This window comes from Vitis riparia, chromosome 6 (assembly GCF_004353265.1).
Source record: "Vitis riparia cultivar Riparia Gloire de Montpellier isolate 1030 chromosome 6, EGFV_Vit.rip_1.0, whole genome shotgun sequence".
NCBI lineage: Eukaryota > Viridiplantae > Streptophyta > Magnoliopsida > Vitales > Vitaceae > Vitis > Vitis riparia.
In genome coordinates this window covers 15933800-15958163 of record NC_048436.1, presented here as the reverse complement: position 1 = coordinate 15958163, position 24364 = coordinate 15933800, and the positions used below count along the sequence as shown (strand labels likewise).

At 32.3% G+C, this 24364-nt stretch overlaps 3 protein-coding genes across 5 annotated transcripts; 2 read left to right on the top strand and 1 right to left on the bottom strand.

Annotated features, from left to right (window-relative positions):
* The first annotated feature begins 4800 nt into the window (after positions 1-4800).
* On the top strand, positions 4801-6689 carry LOC117916391 (cytochrome P450 86A1). Its single transcript, XM_034832360.1, has one exon. The coding sequence runs from the start codon at positions 4874-4876 to the stop codon at positions 6431-6433; it is 1560 nt and encodes a 519-aa protein (XP_034688251.1). The 5' UTR covers positions 4801-4873; the 3' UTR covers positions 6434-6689.
* A 31-nt stretch (positions 6690-6720) lies between these two features.
* On the bottom strand, positions 6721-11655 carry LOC117916392 (sodium-dependent phosphate transport protein 1, chloroplastic). Of its 3 annotated transcripts, none has more exons than XR_004651553.1 (11): positions 11205-11655; positions 10687-10794; positions 10392-10547; positions 9903-10118; positions 9501-9710; positions 8895-9032; positions 8308-8409; positions 8009-8074; positions 7632-7716; positions 7273-7359; positions 7039-7123 (listed from the first exon to the last, which is right to left on the bottom strand). XR_004651553.1 is itself a non-coding variant. In XM_034832361.1 (10 exons), the coding sequence occupies exons 1-10, from the start codon at positions 11568-11570 to the stop codon at positions 7026-7028; spliced, it is 1545 nt and encodes a 514-aa protein (XP_034688252.1). In that variant the 5' UTR covers positions 11571-11654; the 3' UTR covers positions 6721-7025. The 3 variants fall into 3 exon arrangements, 1 of the variants encoding a protein (XP_034688252.1); XR_004651552.1 differs by having other exon boundaries at positions 7062-7123; positions 7191-7359; XM_034832361.1 differs by lacking the exon at positions 7273-7359 and having other exon boundaries at positions 6721-7123; positions 11205-11654.
* Positions 11656-21842: 10187 nt separating this feature from the next.
* Positions 21843-23334, top strand: LOC117916910. The gene has a single exon (XM_034833133.1). The coding sequence runs from the start codon at positions 22039-22041 to the stop codon at positions 23203-23205; it is 1167 nt and encodes a 388-aa protein (XP_034689024.1). The 5' UTR covers positions 21843-22038; the 3' UTR covers positions 23206-23334.
* Positions 23335-24364: the final 1030 nt, after the last annotated feature.

Genomic DNA, 24364 nt, shown 5'->3' with positions numbered 1-24364 from the left:
TAAACCATTTCTTTCACGTGATTTTTAGGTTTTAACGTAAATTTTTCTTTCTACCCAATCCTTTTTTATACTTTCAAGTTTCAACAACCATGTTTTTGTTTTTGTCATTTCCAATATTTGTTGTTCTAAATTTTTATCTTTTTGGCATTTTTTTCTGTACAATATTTTAGTTTTTGGAAAATATTAAAAAAATATGAAGGAAATTTTTTTTCTCATACGTGCTTTATCATAAAAATAAAATCAAATATAATAATATTTTATGCATCTTTAAATTATGTAACCTTTATATAAAAAAAATAAAATTTAAATATTTATATTGTAATGTATTGTAACGTAAATGTATTTATACTGTAATTATAACATATTTTTATTGTACCTGTATTTTATAATAAAAGTAATAATCTTGAAGATCACTTTTTATATCTTATTAATATTCAACATATCAAATGTATTAATATCATCCACTCGATACATTGAGAGAAAAAAACTATTTTATTATAAAAAATAAAAAATGATTAAACATTCTACATCATTTTCTTATTCTTTTTAGATAATCTGAATGAAAAATTAAATATTTAACTTCCTTGAATTTAATACAAAAACATAATTTATTGATTTAAAATATATATATATATATATATATATATATATATGAAAAAATCATCATTTTTATTATATAATTATAGAACTTATTTTTTTCTTAATATAATTAAAAATTAGAATAAAAATTTAAAAAAAAAAAAAACCAATAAATGATATTTTGAAAATATGTTTTAGAAGTATTTTTATTTTAAATAGTAAATTTAAATAACAAATTATACTATCATTATATATAATAATTGTAAGGGTTAAATTCAAATTTTTGATTTAAAATTTGAATGTCAATAATTACAATAAATGTGGGGCTCATGCACCATAAATGTCTTAAAAAATCAAGTGAAGTGCTTTAAATGCTTTGAATTTTAGAAGTTTTAGTTGAAGTATAGTTTTGGTATTTAAGTTTATTATTGTCCTCCCTAAGAATTATAGGAAGAGACCACCCTTTTCAATAATTATTCCACCCACCCTGTAGGATAATTCTCCCGAATAGTTTCTTTGAAGGATGATTTTTATTTTTGAAACTTTTTTTAAAAGAAATCATCTATTTTAAAAAAAAGAAAAAAAAAAATCATCTATTTTTGCTTTGAAGATTTCTTTTCAAAATCGTTTCTTGGAAAGACCAAAAAAAATTAGACTTCTCTTGAAGAAACAATTTTGGTTTTATCTTAATTTCATAAATTTTTTGGTCTTTATCATATTTTACAAATTATTTTTTTAATCTATCCTACAATTAACCCTACATTTTTTAAGACAGTGGGTTGTAACTTAGCCTTTTCTTACCTAATGCACAAGGTTTGAGCTAGATTTCTAACCTAAGCCATTTCTTTTATGATTTTTAGGTTTTGACCTAAATTTCTTTTTCTACCCTACTTTTAAGTTTCAACAACCATGTTTTTGTTTTTGTCATTTCCAATATTTCCTGTTCTAAATTTTTATCTTTTTAGCATTTTTTTATTACAATATTTTAGTTTTTGGAAAATATTAAAAAAAAAATGTGAAGAAAAAAAAAATTTCTCATGCGTGATTTGTCATAAAAATAAAATCAAATATAATAGAATTTTATGCATCTTTAAATTATGTAACATTTATATAAAAGAAATCAAATTTAAAAATACATGAATAAGTTATTAACTTTTTTTTTCTTATATTTTTTTTCACCTCCTTTCATCTTCCACATCAAAATTTCCAACAACCAAATATAAGTTTAGGGTTGTCCTTTTTCTTATCTTTCCTCATCGTGGCAATAGATTTCTTACAGAGGAACAATGAAGAATTGAGGTATCTTACCATAGGAATCTTTCACCAGTTTGGAAGAATTGGGGGATCTTACCAAAGGAATATTTATTTGTTAGACATAAAAACATAATAATTTTATCATAAATAAATAAATAAAATTGTTTTCGTATTCAAATCTCCCAACAAATTTCTTTAACCAGACACAATTGGAAACGTGTCCCATGATATTAAAATTATGTTTAAAAAATACAACTTTAGTGTAGTGCATTTGGAAATTACTATCCCTTGATCGTGGTGCATTTTATAATAAAAAAATTGTGTTTCAAAAACATAATTTTAGTTTTAAAAATAGAAAATCAATGTGTTCAAGTCACGATTTCAATGGAAAATAATAAAATCATGCCTCTAGGACATGATTTTAATGTAAAATAATAAAATTGTGTCTTTAAGATATGATATAGGTAGAATTTCTTATCAACTATTTTTTTTAAATTATCAACTACTTTTTTTAAACATTAGGGTCATATTTGATAACTATTTTCAAAAAGAAAAATTATAATATATATTGCTTGTATAGATGTTTACATGTGATGTGTTAGTATTGTATATACCCATATGCATAATAGCGATGGTGGTAATTATCTATTATATGGTATTGAAAATATCATGTGTCTATCTCATCATCTGTAACCATAAGTATTACAATTGGGTCTAATATATCATGTATGTTGATTTGAGATGCTCGACATATCTCTCTATATAGTCGGGCAAATCAAAAACATCAAAACATCAAATAGACTTTACTATTAGACTAGCTTCTAGAAAAAATAAAAAAAATAATGAATTGTAATATATAAGTCGTATGATAATATCACAATGACTCCTTGTCAGAATCTAGTGTCAATATAAAGAATTCCTCTAATATCCAAGTAAGTGAAGTTCTCAATAATTTATATTTGTATCTCTAGGAGTGACTTCTTCAACAAACTAATCAACTTTTTAAATTTATTAATCAATCAATTCATTGACCAAATCATTAATCTTTTTATTGAATGAAATTAAATTAACCTTTAATTAAATTCAAAACAATATATAATAATTAATTGATAATATTATTATTTATAAATAATATGACCATAATAACTAATAATTATTTTTACATTAAATTTGTTACATAGAATTAATTAATTTTATAATACATATATTTTAAATAGTTTTATTATTATAAATATATATAGTTAATTAAAAATATTATTACAAAAGTTGAAATAGTTTCTTGAGGGACAATTTTTATTTTTGAAGCTTTTTTTAAAAGAAAAAAAAATAATCTCTTTTTACTTTGAAGATGTCTTTTCAAAATTGTTTCTTAGAAAGACCAAAAAATTTCTCTAAATTCAAATTAGACCTCTCTTGAAGAAACAATTTGGTTTATTGTAATTTCATAAATTTTTTCGTCTTTATCATATTTTACAAATTAATTTTTTAATTTATCTTACAATTAACCCCATATTTTTTAAGACACGTGGGTTGTAACTTAGCCTTTTCTTTCATAATGCACAAGGTTTGGCTAGATTTCTAACCTAAGCCATTTCGATTTTTAGGTTTTAACCTAAATTTCTCTTTCTACCCAGTCCTTTTTGATACTTTCAAGTTTCAACAACCATGTTTTTGTTTTTGTCATTTCCAATGTTTTCTGTTCTAAATTTTTATCTTTTTAGCATTTTTTTTTGTACAATATTTTAGTTTTTGGAAAATATTAAAAAAAAAATTATCATACTTGCTTTATCATATAAATAAAATCAAATATAATAATATTTTATGCATCTATGTAACATTTATATAAAAGAAATAAAATTTAAAGATAAATAAATAATTTATTAACTTTTTTTTTTCTTTATCTTCTTTTTTTCCTTTCATCTTTCACATCAAAATTTCCGACTACCAAATACTAGGGTAGGAACTAGGGTTGTCCATTTTCTTATCTTTCCTTCTCATCCTGGCAATAGATTTCTTACAGAGGAACAATGAAGAATTGAGGTTTCTTACCATAGGAATCTTTCACCAGTTTGGAAGAATTGGGGGATCTTACCAAAGGAATCTTTATTTATTATACATAAAAACATAATAATTTAATAAAAAATAAAAATGTTTTCATATTCAAATCTCCCAACAAATTTCTTTAACCAGACACAATTGGAAACGTGACCCATGAAGCCAATGTCAAAAATTGAGAAAATATAAAATAAGAAATAAAAAATAAAAATAAAAAGTTTGATTAGGATGAATATTCTTTTATATATTCTCACTCCAACCCTTCATTTCTTTACCCCAAAGTTACCTGCATGGGATTAGAGCTACTAACCCACACTCAAGAAGGTCAAAGAGGCTTCTTCATCTTGTCCTTGAGAAATAATTTTCTTTTCCAGGTTTAGGGACAAGGCCAATTTCTCATTACGGGTAAACCATTTCTAACCACCACCTTCTCACACGAACTAAGGCAGATGGGTCAATAACAATAGTAACAAGAAAAGAAAAAGGAGAAATTGCATGCCTGCTCTAGATGGAGTAGGTAGCTTGGTCTACCCATGCGCAAGCAATCAACTGGTGGCTAAGTGCAGATCAAGGACTTTTCTCTTTACAAATTAATATATTTTATGTAAAACTATGAATAATTATTTAAATATTATGATATATAGAGTGGAGAGGTATAGGTCATAACCTTAGAATTATTATTTTCAATTTCTTAGATCAAGGGCACGACACGTTTCAGTTAATACTAGAGAGTACGTATTTCACACCTAATTCATTGTAGGGTATGAACTTGATTTGGCATGGTTTTCGTGTGCAAACTCCAGCACATTCTCGTCAACCAAACAGCGACCATCTGAGGCAAAAAGTCCCAACTACTACTCCTAAATTTTTCTCAGAATATCCTAATATATATGCAGAGACCGGTGTCCATATGCCAACCCATCTCTATCTTCATTGTTCGGTGTAGGCACAACAGTCTACTCCATTCACTGACTATCGATCCCACATGGAAACTCCGTCGATCGTATTCTTTGTTGTGGCTGCAGCGTCGGCATATGTCTTCTGGTTCTATCTCCTGGCTCGGAAGCTGACCGGCCCAAAGATGTGGCCGGTGGTGGGTAGCCTTCCGGCGCTGTTCATGAACCGGAGGAGAATCCACGACTGGATCTCTGGAATCCTGAGAGAAACTGGTGGGGCTGCCACGTACCAAACATGCACCCTTGCTCTTCCTTTCTTGGCTTACAAACAGGGGTTTTATACCGTCACTTGTCACCCCAAGAACCTCGAGCATATTCTCAGGACTCGGTTTGATAACTACCCGAAAGGACCAACATGGCAAATGGCTTTTCATGATCTGCTAGGGCAAGGGATTTTCAACACTGATGGAGACACGTGGCTGATTCAACGAAAAACTGCTGCTCTGGAGTTCACCACCCGGACGCTTCGCCAAGCCATGTCTAGATGGGTGAACCGGACCATTAAGATGCGCTTATGGCGCATTTTAGAGAAGGCCGCCTCCGAGAAGTCGTCGGTGGACATGCAGGACTTGCTCCTCCGTTTGACGTTCGATAATATATGCGGACTCACCTTCGGAAAAGATCCAGAAACGCTCTCCCCCGATTTTCCAGAAAATCCGTTCTCCATGGCATTTGACTCCGCCACTGAGTCCACTCTGCAACGCTTGCTTTACCCCGGATTTCTATGGAGACTGAAGAAGTTTCTGAGAATTGGAGCGGAGAGGAGGCTCAAACAGAGCCTTAGAGTCGTTGAAAACTACATGAACGACGCCGTCGCCGCCCGCAAAGAAAGGCCATCAGATGACCTCCTATCTCGCTTCATGAAGAAGAGAGATGTCGATGGCAACGTCTTCCCAACTTCCGTCCTCCAACGCATAGCTCTCAACTTCGTCCTCGCCGGCCGCGACACCTCATCAGTCGCGCTGAGCTGGTTCTTCTGGCTCATCATGAACAACCCACTAGTCGAAGAAAAGATCACCACCGAATTATCGACAGTTCTCAGAGAAACACGCGGCGACGACCAAACCAAGTGGCTCGAAGAGCCTCTGGTCTTCGACGAAGCTGATCGGTTGATCTACCTGAAAGCGGCATTAGCCGAAACGCTGCGTTTATACCCATCCGTACCGGAGGACTTCAAGTACGTAGTATCGGACGATATTTTACCTGACGGAACCTACGTGCCGGCAGGTACGACTGTGACGTACTCTATATATTCTGTTGGGAGGATGAAAACGATATGGGGTGAGGACTGCTTGGAGTTTAAGCCGGAGCGGTGGCTCTCAACCGGCGGCGACCGGTTCGAACCGCCCAAGGATGGTTACAAGTTTGTGGCGTTCAACGCTGGACCGAGAACCTGTTTGGGGAAGGACTTGGCTTACCTGCAAATGAAGTCGGTGGCATCCGCCGTACTGTTACGCTACCGGCTGACTCCTGTTCCCGGCCACCGGGTGGAGCAGAAGATGTCTTTGACTCTCTTCATGAAGAATGGACTGCGCGTGTACTTGCATCCACGTGGGCTTGAGCCTCCTGGGGCCGCCACGTCAGCGTAGGGACGACGGTTTCGGCATTTTCGACTGTGTATTGGTTTGGTATTTGGACTCTATGAGGGTAATAGTTGTCCATGTGGCAGTATTGGAAGGGTGTTTTAGTCATTTAATTTGTTCTTGTTTTATACACATGTCATTTGGAAGAGTGTTGTCTTTCTAATATATGTCCATACTCCATATCAAATAGCAATATTCGTATAGATATGGATTTTTATATGTTTGTTATCAATAAAGCATAATGTTATTTTCTTGTTTTTTTTATACTTATCAGCAAATATTTTTTATTTTCATTAAAAAGAATGTATATTCACTGCATGATCACAAGATGATGTGTCGAGTATTGAATATATAACATATACAGGTCAGGCTACTTTTGTATATATCTTTGCTACATTGAGATGGAAGCTCCACCGTTTTCATAGGCTTCTTGCTTCTTGGTGATGCAGAAAAAATTTCACCAATCCTTCGAGCTCAAGAATTGAATGGATCAGATTGCTAGCCTCTTCCTTGTCTTCTTCTTTGCATTCTCTTGGTCGCACTCTCAGGTGTGCGGAGCCGAGTGAGCACTGCTGAATTTTCAATTCATCTGAGAGACTTAATCCAAGATTTTCTCACCGGTTGAGAAGAGGTTCCAGATCACGGTTCCAACCAAATACAACCCAACCGAGACCTTGAAGACGTCATCCCAAGAACCTGAGAATTATCAACAACAGTAGATGAGAAACATACTGGATCATCAGCAAAGAAACAGAGAAATCACCTCCTGACAATCCATAAGGGAGCATAACAAGGATGCCCCCAGGCCACCAGGGCCATGGTCGGTTAATGGATGGAAAACAAACATTTGCAGAGACCAGGAGTTGGAAGTCTTCAGTCTAAATACCAATAGGTTGTAGGTTAGTTGGCATCTAAAGAGCATCTCGATGGACCTCAGTGTTAAAGGTTGGCCCTTCAAGTTAGTCAAGCATTAAACCACTAGGATTGGAGCAGAGATTAGATCTTTCAAGTTAAAATGCTCTGATTTGTTTTCTATTAATCAGGGTCTTCATACCAACTACGTCAGTCCAGCTTTCAATACTCTCAATAACCACAAAAAACCCAGCCCAGCCTACTTGGCCACAACTTGGTGATTTGAGATAAAATCGTATTTAGCCTATCACAGTCTCAGCTGTAAAAGAAAATGCAAGGGATGAGATCAAACCATGTTGCAAGATATAGCCAGTTGCTCCTGTTCCTAAGACACCTGCCAGCACCCCTGCGGTATTGGATAGTCCAAGCAATACTCCCTGGCCATTATAAAAGGAAATTTAGCACATTACTTTCCCTTTGTAAAAGAAGAGATGGACTATGATGGCACAGTTATAGCACCTCTGATGGAGCAAGACAGTGAATTCAAATACCACAGGAATTTGCATCTCTAATGGCATCTGCCGGCGGTTGAATGATGGGCCAACCTTATGATGGAAATATGAGGTTATGCCCACCACTCAAACCCAAAGATGAGCAATCACGATATTGAATTGTGCATGAGCAAACATTAACTGGTATGGTAACAATACTGAAAGTGTTAATACTCACAGAATATCGAGGGGCAATATCTTGATGGTTTGAGTATAAACCAGACTGCGAGAATGCATCAGTTCCCTATTTTGGGACAGAAACATTAAATTGATTTTTCTTAGTAGTGATGAATCAATGATCTAATTTCAAATTCAGAGAAAAGTAAAGAACCAACATGGATAATTAAAAAAAATGTGCCTGGGCTTGATCAAATGAAACGGTGAACGAAAAATAAATGGAGACAGGGATTCAGGGAATGGAGAACCCAGAATGTAGAATCTGTTACAGCAGTGAAATAATTATTTGTGCAGAAATACCTGACTGCATGCCATGCACAAGACAGCCATTGCAGGAGAATTAACATGGCTTAGTTGAGTTAGGAAGAAAGCTGGGCCAAGAAATCCAATCGTTTGCATGATCTGGGAGGAAGATTATGAAATAAGATGTAACAGCAATAGAGGTACTTGAACACAGAAAACTTCAGTGAAAGCTAGAGTTACTCAAAGCAGCAATATTTATGAAATCTGAAAACCAAGCTTCGTTTTCCTCAATCATATATGTGATCTAGCAATTTAAATTCCTCTGTGATACAATGACAGCTCAGTACGACCAGCCTAGTACCGCCATACTGGCAGGTCCATTAACTGGAAAATAGCAGCAAACTCATTGGGTACATCGTGTTGAATTCAGTTCATCACTTGATGAGCCAAAGCTCAAACCAGAGATAGCCGCTCATGCCACAGTCAATGGAAGTGAATATGATTCTTATGTTGGGGGAAAAGGTTTTTATGAAAAATTAGCATTAAAATCTTATAATATTGACATAAAAAATTACGGTTTGTGTGTATCCTTCCAATTTTATGCTAAAAAATGAGTTATAGTTTAAAAAAAAGAATAGCAATACCTTGCGAACTGTGGTGACAGATAAACCTTTGCTCACAAGTGTATCTGCTATCCACCCTCCAAGATTAGCAGAAAACGCCATTGTAAGCCAGGGCAACACACACAAAAGCCCAGATTCTGTAAGATTGAACTTCAAAACCTATAAAATATTCCGCATTCAATTATCTCATTGCAGGCAAAATATTTCTTTTAACAAAACCAAGAAAAAATATTACTTGAAATTAAAGAACTGTAGCCAAAGTGACATCAGGTTTTGACATTGTGTACAGCTCTAGTAGCATAATATCCAACCACAAGTTACGAGATGATGGAAACTTAACATGCCTATGATACAAACCAACAGGAATGCTTGTTCAATTCAGACCGCTATATTGCATATAACAAATCTAGATAACCACAATTCAGACGATATCAAGTTTACTACAGAAAACTGGTGACATGTGAAAAAGAACCATGATGAGGTACAATACAGCGCATGACTTGCTTAAAAGAAGGTCCCGAGATACGCCATCAAATGACTAGGGGCAAATCACCAAGTCTGTGATTTACCAGAATTTTTACACACATGATATACATATATATGTTGCAATTATGGAAAGATACTTACTTGGTTATAGTATGTGGGCATCCATGTTAGAAGAATAAATGTCCCCCAATTGTGACAGAAGTGAGACCCTATTAGGGCCCATACAGGTGGTTTTGACAAGATTAGTCTCCATGGTATTTTTTTAACGGGTTCTTTGGATACACTGTTGCTAACAATCAACTTCTTTTCTTTAGGCAGCAGTTCAGGATCTTCAAGAGGTGAACTGTATGCCTACAGCAACAACGAAAAGGAGAAATAAAAAACACCATATCGAAATTTTTATTCTCCAACACGGAAAAGCAGATAAATAAACCAATGGTAAGCAGCAGGTTCTATAACATATGGACATATTGCAAGAAATTTTGTAAAAGAAAGAGCTGACAAAGAATTTGTAGAAGTTGAATATTGGCAGTAAAAATATACCTTACTTAGCCATGTTGCAAGCCAAACTGTTCCTAGAGAACCAAAGGAGTAAAATACAGATGGCCAGCCAAAAGAATGGATTAAAAATGGTGAAAAGGCTAGGCCAGTAACAGATCCAAGGTACATCCCACTGTACACTAATGCCAACGATCTACTTCTCTCTGCTACAGGAACCCACTTTGAGAGAATATTATTCATTGCAGGCATAGCAACACCCTGAAAGAGAGCCAAAGAAGCAAAATTTCAGTATTTGTTGTCAAAAAGAACTCATTTTACCCAACAAGAAAAATTGTATCCTACAGTTATCAATTACAGGGATTGGGGAGTAACAAAAACCAAACCACAATATCAATGCATCATCATCACCTCATTTCATTAAGATTTTAAAGCTAATTTTTGGCTGATGAACTCATTTTAAGCTTCTTCACATCATACTAAAGAAGGGAAAAAAATAGATGGAAGAAAAAATTCAAGCGCCAAGCTACCAACCTCGCCAATCCCCATGAAAGCACGGACAACAAGTAGAAATGGAAGCCCAATCTTGGCAGCTATTGGAGTAAGAATGGTGGCAATAGACCACCAAACGACGCCAAATCCCAAGACAAGCTTCCCTCCAACTGTGTCTGCCCATATTCCGCCAGCAATCTATAGGTTAAAATCACAAATCAGAAGGAAAACCAAAACATTTGAAAATTAAACCTTAAAGAGAATCCAAGCTAGGGTACTCAATATTTTCACTCAGAATTATGGTAACAACAGCAATTCAAAAGAAAAGCTTCATTACCTGAGTAAGCAGGTAGCCCCAGAAGAAAGAAGACTGAATCAAACCAACAGTAGTTGGACTCCAATTGAACTCGGCCGACATGGGAAGTATCGCAATGCTCATATTTACCTGCCATGTAGAACCAGTGAGAAAATGAGACTTCACTGAACAATCTATACAGTGATATTACTCCTAAATTACCAAATATCGATAGCAAGTAATCAAATTAATCATTATAATGATCTTAGCTTATAAAATCCTAGAACAATGCAGACACAAACATCAGTAATTATAAATTTATAATAGCTAAAAGAATTTCAGCTACTCAGTGTGGTAGAACTATGCAGGATACAATTAAACCTCCAAAGACTAAAAGCATCCACTAAAACCTGAAGAAAACGCCACTAAACGAATGGAATGTAGAATTAGTCAACAAATTTAAACAATACTGGAATAGAAATCAATAATTCAATATTTCCATATCTGCAGATAGAATTTTAAAAATAAAAATAAAAATAAAATGAAAATTACAAGCTTACTCTATCCATATTGCAGAGAAGAAAAGCGGAAAAACACAGAATCACAATGACCCATCTCTTCGGAAACTGTTCCCACCACGGAACATCACCCTCCAAATCCTCTTCCCCTAAAACGACGTCGTCCAGAGCCTCCCGAAACTTCACCTGCTCCGATTTAACTTCCGCAAAAACTTTCCCAATTTCCCTCCGGGCTAAGCCCTTGAACTCCCCCGCGTTTCGGCCCGAAACACGAAAAACGCATGTCCGGTCTTGAAACCGAAACCGAAACAGTCTCTTCTTTGGGAGCGGAAAATCGGATGAGGCCTTGTGGCTGTGGAGAGCGTGAAAATCGGGAGAGAAAGAGAAGAGATAAGCTCTGGCGTTCATGGGGAAATGTGAGAAGTGGAGAAGAATCGTTCCGGGTGAAGATTTTTAAACAGGTTTCGTGTTTTTTTGTTGGAAGAAGACTTGGATGGAGTGAGGAGCCGATATTTATGGGCACTGGTTACTGTTTCGACACGTGTCAAGTTGGATGGAGAAGATGGCATTCTCTAAGTTGGGTTCATTAACGGTAAACTGATTTGGAAACTGCCAAACCGGTCATCCGGTAAACAATAAATATCGGGGATTGTAGCTTACATGGTCCTCTTTCTGAGTTCTATGGTTACTGATTGAAGGCAGTTCTTGCCGTGCACCCCATTTGAAAGTCAAGGAGAATGTCTTCTAGCGAGGGGAGTCTTTTCAGCTTCAATCTACCGAAGCATTTCCTTTCATCACCTACCTCTCTTGGTTGCAACTGATGGGTTTGGCCCAAAATAGACATATGAAATTGGGCCGTATTCCTTCCCAATTATGAATTATGTAATGAAATCATTGCCACCTTAATATCTATACTATAAATTGAATAATGCAGGCGTTCATCTAGTATCTCCAAATTCAGGCCCAATGTGGGCTTAAGCTAGGCTGATATAAGTCCAGGGTTTCTTCATAGTTAACCGTTGGCCTACATATACAAGCCCATTGGGATATCCTGCAGCATCATCTCCTAGATGACAAATAAGTCCGGCCCTTTTTAGGACGCATTTGGGATGAGTCTCTTGAATGTTAAAATTTTGAAGTTCATAAGAGTTTATCCATATTTAAACTCTTCTATGACATTTGGCATTATTGTTGGGATTTTGTTTCTCTTGGATCTTCGGTAATAAATCGAGACATGATTCAAAATGTGGTCCACATTTATTCCATCAATTTAGGAACGGGTATTAACATTTGGAAATCATGTTCACATCATTACCACATATTCTGTGCACGCTCGAAACAGACTCAATGATGGAGAGTCTTTAAAAAGGAGCAAAGCACTAAAGGGTAGGTTCCTTAAACCTTAAAAAAACATCATCTAAGTGGAGGTTGAGAAATATTTAAAAGCACTCGAAACCTGAAAATTGAAAAACACATTTTTAGCTTATAAGAATGGTAATAATGGGAGGCATATTTTCAATCTATTTTCAATTTCGTTTATGATCTAATTGCTATTTAAGATTATTACGAGCATGTTTAGATTATTTATGTCCATCAATTACATCATCTTAGAGCTCTACCATCCCAATAATTACATACAAGCTAATAGAGTGCAACGCAGGTGAAGCATATAAGCCCAAATTGAGTTTGTTCTTGGGCATGGGCTAAGTTGTCCGATCACGCCTCCTTGAATTGCCTTCGAGCATTGTCATCATCCCACTTAAGGACAGTGAGTGCTCTAGATTTGGGTACAATGAAGTCGACCTTGCCCAAACCCGAGCAAGAGGATATATTCGCACCCTATTACCCTGTCTTCTTTGTATTTGTATCAGCATATTATTAAAACCCAAGAAACCATATTCCAAAGTGGAATGCAACACTTTATTCCATAACTTTAAGCAGTGTGGTCATCACATCCTATTCAACCTCAAAAGTTGAAGCTTATATGAGCTGTAACATGTAACGCCATGTGACCTTCCTTAGTGTCAGGAGATTGAGAGAAGCAAAAGCTTTTTAAGCCTTAAAAGGCTGTTTTGCTTAATGATTCATAACAATGACTTGGAGCTTTTGTGCCCATTACACTAACTTATATTTATAAATCATAAGGTTTGATTCATTTCACCCCAATTTTTAAAATGAGTTTGATAATATTTATAATTGAAATGTTTTTAACGAAAATATTTTTATAAAAATATTTTCAGATAATCATTTATTAAGGATATTTTTCAACTTTTTAAAAATATTTTTTAAAGTTTCATCGAATGATTTTTTTTCAAAAATATTTTTTATACTTGAAGTAATTTCTAAAAATACCGCCAAACGGGTTCTAAGTATCCCAACTAAATTTCTATTTGATGTTGAGAAACATTTTAAATTTTAAAAAAAATTAATAAAAAAGTGTCTTAATCTCAAAATGCTTTAATTATAAGGAAAAAAAACAATAAAATTATTTTAATAGATAAAAAATTTTGAACATTGACAAGGTTATGTCAAACGAAATTTAAGTAATAAAATTATGTAAATAAAATTAAAAATACTCCATAAAGTATGTATAGGTTCAAATTTTGTTACTAAATTTTAAAATAAAGTGATCATGATGAGGCTTTTGCCATCATCTTATTTAACTTAAGACATTGGGTATTTAGAAATTATTGAGAGTGGAGCCAGTTCTTATCCATAATTATATCCTTTCAAAAGAAATTTTCTAATTTATTGGAATTTCTCAAAAAAAAAAAAAAAAAATTGAAACACCCACCAACTTTAAAGTGAAAAAGTGGCTTCATCATATAACAAGATACATATTTATGTTTAAAATAAAGTATTATGAATACAACAATCATATACATTAGAAAAGCTACCATGATTACCCTCGACCAAAACTACCCAACAAAAATATTTTGAAAAAATAGAAAAATAATAATAAAAAGAATACAATGATGACTTGGACTTAACCCTTCTATCTCCTAGTGAGAGGAAATGGACTTGTGAACTATATTTTGATATTTTTGTTAAAAATTACTATATTTTTAGAATTTTTAAAAACATAATTAAAAATAAATATTTTTTCTCTTATTTGAACAAAAATATAGATCTTTTCATTTTCCAAAATATGAATAAATTACATTAAAACCTTAGTATTTTTCCATTTTATAAATATATTATCATTCATGTTTGAGAAGGTATTTAGTACATATATTTTACCAAATCAATAAGTTAAATATGGTATAATCACTCATATATATTTTATCATCTCATTAAAATTTAATTAACTAAAATAAATAAATAAGATGATAAGTTCTTTCAATAAAAAGGAAACTTCAAAATTTATGTGTTTAATAGTTAAAATTATTTCTAAATTCCAATATTTATTTATTTTTAAAGTCTAAATAACAAATATAAATAGATGAGTCCTCAATCCTCAACACTTTCTCCACATAATATATACAAACCAAGCACATTCACTCCAATTCCCCTCCAAAGAAACATTCCATAAACTAAAACCCAACTCCTCAACAACTCCAATATAATCCGATTGCACCATAAATAAATAAGAAGCAAGAGACACCCTTTTGGGATTCTCAATTGTGTTCACTCTCTCAAGAAGCAATGCCCCAAGTAGCAATTATAACACCCAACATCAACCCACTTTGAAACTCAAGTGGGTCAGTCATCACACTCTGTCAACTCATCACTCCATGGCCTTAAGGCCCCTTAACTGAAGAGTAAGTAACAGATTCTATATCATTATGCTTCTTCACACTAAGTACCAATAATAATCTCTCAAGTATATGGGTCCAAAAATTTCTCCATCCCCATGCCCTAATTGCAGTGAAATCAGTGTGTCCATTTAAGAAGGGGATCCCACAAGTTTGAATTGTCACCACCCATTTTCATAGGGTACTCTTACATATATCATAAGATATGAATTTCCGTATATTTTGACCATATTAAATGACGATAACAGTATTATTTTCACTGTTCCTTTTTTTTTTTTTTTTGCTACATGTGGGATAACTAGATAAGTCATATGGGAAAGGCCAAAAGAGGGCATTTTCATGGGGCCTATGAATTGCAGGTAAGATGTCCCATGCTTAGCAACAGATGTCCCATGCATAGCAACACAATTTAATTCGCAGACATAATAGATTGGTATGGGATCTCAATTCAATGTCTCTTCTTTTTGTTTATTATCTCACTTGGAAATTTACAGATATGCTTTGCTCCTTTGTGCTATGTGTATAAGCTTCACTGCCAAAATTGTAATTTCTACTATTATAGCATGATGTTAAGTTGTAAGTTAATTTTACTATTCACTATTCATGCACGGGTGTTCACTGTTCTAACATATATGCATATAAATCAAGCTTATGGTCTTTGAATATTTCTTTGTTTCTATTTGTTAAGCTTAAATGCAAATTAAAAGAAAGCTTAGATCCCATTTCGATCTATTTACGAGAATTAGGAAGTTTTTTTCAAGTTCGATAAAAGGCTTTTATATATTTTTTATTAATTTTATTCAAATAGATTATGACCTATAAAAAAATTTATTATAAAAGTTAGAAAAATGTTGTTTCTCTTCGTATAGCAACTGTATTTTGATTTATGTAAAATATTCATTAATATTTAATAAATTTTTTATGATATTAATATCATTCTTTATTAATTATGATTTTGATCTTAATTTTAATTTCTATTTAAGAAAAAACATGAAGTCTTCATAAACTTAAAACTAATTATTTAAATTCAAAATTTTATAACCTATGTAGGATTATTTTTAACTTTTGCATTTAGAAATGGAACAAGTGGAAGTAAAAATAGATGATGTTGTTGTGCATTTGAATTTTCTAAATATATTCATTAAAAAAAAAATTAATTTCTTTATATTTTTAAAATTTTTAATTAAAAACAATTACCTTGGACATAGCATTTAAGAAAAAAGTAGACGCTCTCCTTCCCACATAATTTTTTTAAGGAAAAGTTAAGCTTGCACTTTAATAGTTGTTTTTAATATTTAAAAAATTATCCCAAAGTGGAGCTTTAATAACATTTAAATCAAAACACACTCCTCACATCATGTTCGATGTCGGGTATCTATCGGTCTTATAAGTTGCTTTAATTTGGATTTTAAAAACCGGATTTATTATAATGGGGATATAAAATGTAATCGCTTTAGTTCGATATTTACTGAATTTATAATTTTGACCATTTAAAAATATATAAATGCAGTATAAATCAATGAAAAATGATATAAATATATATATATATATAAAATATAAATAATTATGACCAAAATATAAAAGAATTGGATCATCAAGATATATACAAATACCACATAAGCAAGATGTTATCTTAATCCGGTTCACCGCCGACACAAGGAGAGTGGCACATGGGGTCGAACGCCGTCCGCTTTCGCTTTCAGGGAGATCCGATCCAACCCCCTTGGGATTTCACTGCAGATTTGGCCTACAACAATGGACCACATCGTTATATATAATTTTAAATATATATTAGGCTTTTTATTGTTCAGGGGTGGCCAATATTTAGTAGCGATGATTTCCAACGATGTCGGCAGCTTTCTGCTTTCAGCTTTGTTGCGGTAAAAAGAGCACCAAAAAAAAAGTGGATTAAAGCTTCGAAAGATAAGTGGAAGAGAAAGGAGCCGGCACAGCAGCACTTATTCCATTGGCGGGTCAACCTTACTCCTCAAAGTCAAACTCCTTCTTTTACAGTCAAAAATAAAAAGACGATGCCTTCTTTTTTTCAGGTGATGCCTTCTTTCTTCCTTTTTTTTTTTTTTTTTGGCTTCTAGTTTAAGTTATTCCATTTTTACCCTTCTCTCCCTAAGTTTTGTTATTCAAATTTTTGGTTTTATCACAGCAAAATGATGGGTAATTTTGAACTCATAAAAAAACCATGGCTAATATAATAATAATTTACTATCACGGGAGTATGGTATCTCTTCGTTGTATTGTGTCGGCATAATATTCTAATAAAATAGTTAAATTCCACCGTAAAAAAAAAAAAAAATCTTATATGAAAATTAATTTTCCTTTCTTATTTTAATCACCTTTTTACAAATCAAATCTTTTAAAAAAGTCATATATGTTTCTTTAAATATATTTCTAATTTTAAAAAACACTTTTAAACTATTTTTTAATACTTAAAAAATTTTATATTAAAAATATTATAAACACTTTTTAAAATCATTGTCCAACGCATTCTCTATCTGACTTTCACGTCATGTATAGTTTTAGATATCGACGATTATTCACTTAATAAGAAAATTTACAACAAATATGTTCTCCTTCTCAAATTTTACTTAAATATAAAATGAAAAAAACACTATTTTATTTTTAAATTAAAGAAAAGTCACTTCAATATCATTTTAAGAATAAGACAAAGTGTTTGTTTTTTTTTTTATTATTGAAAGTAATTTACTTTCAAATTTTTAATTTTTTTTTTATGACTTATTATTTTGGTTTTCTCTAAATAAAAAAGATAATATGTTGATTTTTTTAATAATTAATATAAATAAAATATTCAAAAATAACAATTTAATATTTAACGCTATTAAATATTATTTAATTTTAACTTCTATTTAGAATTAAGAAAAAAAAAACACCACTAATCAGTGTGAAGATACTAATCAATGTGAAGATGATGTCTTATTTTTTTAGTTTTTTTGGTTGAAAGTAATTTTTTTAAAAAAATTTTAAAATATTTATTTTTCTATTTTTTCATGATTTAATATTTTTTTATTTTGTAATATTTCGTTATCGAAATGGATGTTGGGCATGTGGATTTTGATTACAAAGTCCACATCAAAAGATTAAAAAAATAAATAAATTTTGGCCTGGTTGTAGAATATTATATGTGTATCTTTTAAGGGAAAAGAGAGAGGGAGGGAAGGGTAGAATTTTTATAGGCAAAAGTGAAGATCACGATGGGCCCACTTATGAAGAAAGGTGAAACATGTGAGATCACGTGGACCGCCCTCAAATATACCCATACATAATTAGATGGCTTCCATAATTCCATTGTAGCGCGATAAGAAGCTTAATTGAATTGATACTACCTTAAAAATCTATAATGATTATGGCCTTTAAAAGGCGAATAGTTGCAGTATTAACTACGTGTGTCCAATTCTGAAAATGATGTTTAATCTTTACAAGAAGGAAATGTCAAACCATTTTTTTGGAAAAAAAATTTATATGAGATTTTAGTATCTATTCAAAATTTATAACTAATAAAAAAATATTATTTCCTATAAAAGCTCTGCAAAAAAAATTTTATTTATAATATTATGATTTTTTGTTTGGTTTTAACTTCCTTTTAAATTTAATATGAAATTTGGTCATATGGGATTTTCTCGTTCTCTTCGAGATATCCTTTGTTTCACTCAAAAGAGATCGGAGCATAAAGTGCAATTAAATATGTTCTCTCCTTTGATCTAGATATCCTTTGTTTCACAAAAAAAAAAAATTGATTCCATTTATAAAACCTCAATCGGTAATGTGAAACTAATGTTTGGTTAATTTGTCAAAGAGAAATCAATAAAAAGAAAAATACCTCAAAGATAAGTGTTTTTCAAGACCTAATTTTCATAAGATTTCTTTGTAAGGTTGTTGATGCATTATGTTTTTCATGCATTATATTATTAATTTATGCACCAAAATCATCAAAAAGTAATTTTGTTTTAAATTCTTTAAAATTAGATGATTTCACGTTATCAACTAAAATTTTGTATTAAATGTTTTATAAGCTTATTTAAAAGGTTTTAAGTTGAAAATGATGGTTGTTGAGTAAAAAACGGTTCAACCAGTTGAATCGAACAATGAATCAATCTACTAGTTTAGCTCAACCGGTCGAATAATACAAAAACCTTATTTCTCTTCCACAACTCTTGTTCAACCAATCAAGATTTGGTCGAGGGGCGGTCGAGGTCCAATGTTACCTGCCAAGTATTAAATGATAATGGCTAATCAATCGATCAACTCCCATCTCAACTGATTGAACCCCTAACTGCTAGTTTGGTCGTTTTCCTCTATAAAAATGTTGCAATCTTCATTGTTTCAAAAGTTTAACCTTCTTAAACCTTTTTTGAATATATTTGAGTCTTGGGATAATGTTTTTGAATGCACCATTGTTCTAAAACTTGCATATATTGAGTGCACTATTTAATTATGGTTTTCTTATAGCATTTAAGCTTAAAGTTTTGTATTAAGATTTTATGAGAATATTTCTTATTCTCATTTGTAAATCTTTGAGAAGAAAAGTCTAAGTGTGAGGTATCACTTGAAGAGTTATTCAATAGTAGGGTGTCTATTGAGAGTTGTAAATGGTGTTTTGAGCCAGAAGTCTAAAAGGGGATTGGAACCATAATTTAATTATATTGTTTGAAAGCTTGTGTTGGAAGTCTTGAATCAGTGGAACCTCAAGTTTAGGATTAAAGTTAGAGAAGAGTGGATATAGGTCGTTGCGCCGAACTACTATAAAAATCTTATGTTTGCATTCTCTCTTTTGTACTATCTTACTTTATATGTAATTGTTTTTATATTATTTTATTATATATTTGTATATAATTGTCCTTTACATTCACATAATTTAAACTTACAAAAATATATCATCACCCTATTCACCCCCCCTCTAGGGTGATCACCTTAGATTCGATTAGCCTAATTTTTCTAATAGGTAATATATGATTACTATATCTTAATAATCTATTACATGAATTGCAATTTTTTGTATTTCATGTTATGTAAGGTGTTTTATTTTATCCAAATAAATTTGCGTTGTATTTTGATCCATAATGTCTTTAAAAAAATAGTTTTCAATTTGGTTTATTATGAAAAATATAAATGCGACATTTGATTGACGAGATAAGATATGATATGTATATTTTTTGATATCATATCCATTGCATATGAAACATATTTTATAAATAGATTTTCAATGAGATATGATCTATTTTGATATATATATATATCCTATTAACATGATATTCTAAAGCACAATATATAATGGAATATATTATTTTATATTATATTTATATTTAATTTATGAAATTAATAAAATATATATTATTTTCAATGTTTAAAATAAAAATTATATCATATTTTAATATTTCTATTTAAAATTTTGAAATTTCTCTTATATTTTAACAATATTCATGATTAAAATATTTAAACTTTATAAATAATTTTATATATTATGTTATTCAATATGTAATATATATATATATATATCATATATTAATATTATTTTATAAACACTTTTTTTTTAGTTTTTATTTTTAACCATAAATTTAATTTATAATAAAATATTTATTTTACAAAACGAGTATATGAAAAATAAAATAAAATTTATAATATATGGGATATGCATATCCCATATAAAAGAGATAAAAAAATGTGGATAATATATTCCATTACTTATCATATTCTATCATTAAACAAATATGAAATATGATATAATATATGTTTTTTTTTTTATCATATATTATGTTATATTGGATCAACTAAACAAATAAAATATAAAAAATCTTATTTTAAAAATTAGATTATTTCTATTTCTCTATTTACCCATATAAAAAATTAACAAATTTGTATTGCCTCCTTAAAATAAGTTGTTCTTATTTAAGAAAATATTAATATCAAACAAACAAAACAAATTAATTATTTTCCTCAATCTTCTCCCTTTACATTTTAAGCATGTATATCAAATTTATATCCCAACGAATATTTTCCTTATTTTTGTCCTTTTGTCCCTACTTTTATTAAATCATAGATCCCCGGTTAAAAAAAATAAAAATAAAAATCAAACAATCACTCATACGAGAATCTTTTAATAAAAAATTACGTCCATAAATTAATTTAGAGCCCATTTAGCAGTGATTTTAGGATTTATTTTTTATTTTTTATTTTTAAAAAATAGGTGTTTGAAAAATAATTTTAGAAAAGAAATACATATAAATAAGAGCCCTCAAAGTAGATTCATAATACAAACCATTTCAGTGGGCAGTGGAAATCAATTTTCCTTGAAATTGGTTCCACTCAAACCTTTACAAGATGGCCTAAGATTCTTAGGAGATTTGTCTCATAGTTAATAGTCCAAAATTAAATAAAGGTAAAAACTTATATCAATAAAATGGCTTCATTCGAGCTTTAAAGAGTACAGGGCATTGGACAAAGACTAGTGGAAATGGGCAGATTTGCGTGAATGCATGCTTTGGATTCTCCTTTAGGGGGCATTAAAAAAATATTTACATTTTTAATAGTTCCATTAAGAAAAAGTTCGAGACAGAGCATCTCAAATCTAATTAAACTTTCATTAAGAGGCAATGCTCAAAGATTATTAACCACAATGAAAAAACAATAAGATATAAAAAGTGTATCGTTCTTCAAAGGGAAAGAGGAATAGAAAATATTGAAAGGAAAAAAAAAATCCATTTTTCTTGGACATCGTTGAAATAAAATGACAGAGTACTTACCTTTCTGGTGTGGATGAAATGAAATGATTTATTTTATTTTATTTTTTTATTTTTTTATTTTTTTTGAGATACTGGCTATGTATTATATAAAGATATGAATCTCTGATATCCAGGAAGAGAAATTGTAAAAAGTTTGTGATAGATGCTATGAAGTTGCGTTACACCTACTCTTAACTTTATTCTTCCATGTCCCCACCCCGGTCGGGTTACATTCATTCTTTTTCTTCTTCATCATCAGACTCATTCTCCCAAGTCCTCCCTTCTCTTCGTCTTGAACAGGTCATGCAATGCAATACTTTGTAAGCTTCTGTGTGGCACTTAGATAACTTCATTCAACATTCAGTTTTAATGATGGCCGGCATAACATCTTCGTTCTGTAGCAGATTCATCTCTCTTTTTATACTTCTGTTTCATCTGGGTTGTTTTATGTTTACCGTGGAGGATGGCGACCGCCGCCCTTCGAGAAAAAGGAAGGTGTCTCCGGTGTCTTCCCACCACCTTTCGCCCATGGATTCTCGTAGTAGATCGCGAAATGCTCTCTCGTCTTCGTGGTTTTATCTGAAAAAGATCTTCGCATCCAAGCCATGTACGGCGAGTATGGACACGCAACCGGCGACGGCGACGGCGACGGTGTCTTCCGCCAGATCGTCCCTGCACTCCGTGGTCTCCGTTGTACTGCCTGAAATGATGGTTGTGTCGGATCCTCAACGCAAAGTCCCGACTGCGACTCGCCCGGAGTCCGATATCTCCGCCGACCATCAGTTCTTTCCTCTCCGAAACGATATCTTTCCGTGCCCGGCATGTGGCGAAGTCTTTCAGAAACCGCAGAATCTCGAACAGCATCAAGCCCTGAAACACGCGGTTTCGGAGCTCATTGACGGAGATTCAGGGAATAACATAGTCCGGATCATATTCAAAACCGGTTGGACCGACAGTGAAAAGATACCGAAAATTCAGCGGATCTTGAAAATCCACAACAGCTCGAAAATACTGGCGAGGTTCGAAGAGTACAGAGAGTCTGTAAAATCCAAAGCGGCGCGAAACGGCGCCGCTCGGAGACGCGACGAGAGGTGCATCGCCGACGGCAACGAGCTCCTGAGGTTTCACTGCTCGACGTTCCTATGCAATTTGGGGCAAAACGGAAACTCCAGCGTCTGCAACCACCAGTACTGCAGCGTCTGTGGGATCATCAGAACCGGATTCTCACCCAAGTTGGACGGAATCTCCACGCTATCCACCAGCTGGAGAGCACACGCCACGATCCCGGAGGACATCGAAGACGAGTTCAGGTTCATGAATGTGAAGAGAGCGATGCTTGTGTGCAGAGTGGTGGCCGGCCGAATCGGAAGCGACCAGGACGAAGTGGATAAGGAGGACGGCGGATTCGATTCAGTGGTGGGCAGAAGCGCCATAGGCGGCGGCGGATCGCTGACAAGGTTGGTGGACGACGAAGAGTTACTGGTATTCAACCCAAGGTCTGTGCTACCTTGCTTTGTAATAGTATACTCTGTGTGAGTCACGAGCTTATTTCCTGTGTGTGATATCAGCTAGTTCTGTTCTTTTCTCCGATCATGGACTATTATTATCTTCAGTATTAATGTATATGATCTAGTTCTGCCATTTTTCTTTTCTTGATTTTAGTCAGATTTGCTGTTAAATGGTCAGTTTAGTGGGAACAAACTAATCTTTTTGTGTGAATTATTTCCATATATGTATAGGGAATTTGGATGAGTTAGAGTATAATAATCATGATAGAGGCAAAAATAGGTAGTTTGGCCTTTTGGCAAATATCCAAGTGCACTTTTTCCTGTGTTCATCCCGTTGACTGGAGCTCCGTGGATTGAGCCCTTTTGGTAGGAGGATTGATTGGTCATGGAGACTCATCATTCCTTGTTCAAATGTGATAAACCGAATTAAGCCACTTTGTCAGCTCATTTCATTTGACTCTTTAATCATCAATTTGTTTTCTTTGTCCTTACTCTTCGGGTGATTTCAAGAGCAAATCATTTCCAAGTAGAAAGATTTTAAAGATTATTTTATTTTTATTTTTTTTATCCAACGTTAAAAATCATATAACAATACCAATCTTCCGCTTTTTTTTTAGTATCAATTATAGTACGTGAGACTAATTCGCGAGAGTTGGTGATTTACCATTTGTGGTAAAAATAGAAAAATAAATATTAATATTATTGCACATCCGGCTAGGAAAATGCTCCGCTTTTTAAAAGGAAAGTTGATTATTTTCCGAATTGTATCATGTATACGAGCAATGGGTTTTGTCCAAGGCAACCCGAACATTCCGGCCATTTTGGACTGGGAATTGTTTTGTAAAATAATTTTCTATTATTCACAATAAAAAGCAAGAAAAACATGTTTAATAATTAAAAACTATTTTTTATTTTTCATTATTAAAAGCATAAAATAAAATGTTTAAATTATTTTTTATTGTTTTTTTTTAGAATTGTTTTAAACACTAGATGTAAAAATTATATTTAAAACATATTTAAAAAATATTATAAATATTACAAATTTTCAAATAGAGTTTTGTTGTAAAAAATAAGTTTGAGAATTGTTTTCGAAAATAGTTGTCAAATAGGTTTTTTGTAATTACTTTTTAAAACAGTTTTCTATATTTTAAAACAAAAAACAAATAAAATTAAGTTTTTAGAAAATA

What these genes read in the sequence shown, in the direction of transcription:
- LOC117916391 (XM_034832360.1), top strand. Translation starts at nt 4,874, where the DNA reads ATGGAAACTCCGTCGATCGTATTCTTTGTTGTGGCTGCAGCGTCGGCA.
- LOC117916392 (XM_034832361.1), bottom strand. Translation starts at nt 11,570, where the DNA reads ATGAACGCCAGAGCTTATCTCTTCTCTTTCTCTCCCGATTTTCACGCT. An exon ending in TTGCAACATGGCTAAGTAAG is followed by an intron (nt 9,711 to 9,902) that starts GTATATTTTTAC and finishes TTGTTGCTGTAG; the next exon opens with GCATACAGTTCACCTCTTGA. An exon ending in TGGCTATATCTTGCAACATG is followed by an intron (nt 7,124 to 7,631) that starts GTTTGATCTCAT and finishes GATAATTCTCAG; the next exon opens with GTTCTTGGGATGACGTCTTC.
- LOC117916910 (XM_034833133.1), top strand. Translation starts at nt 22,039, where the DNA reads ATGATGGCCGGCATAACATCTTCGTTCTGTAGCAGATTCATCTCTCTT.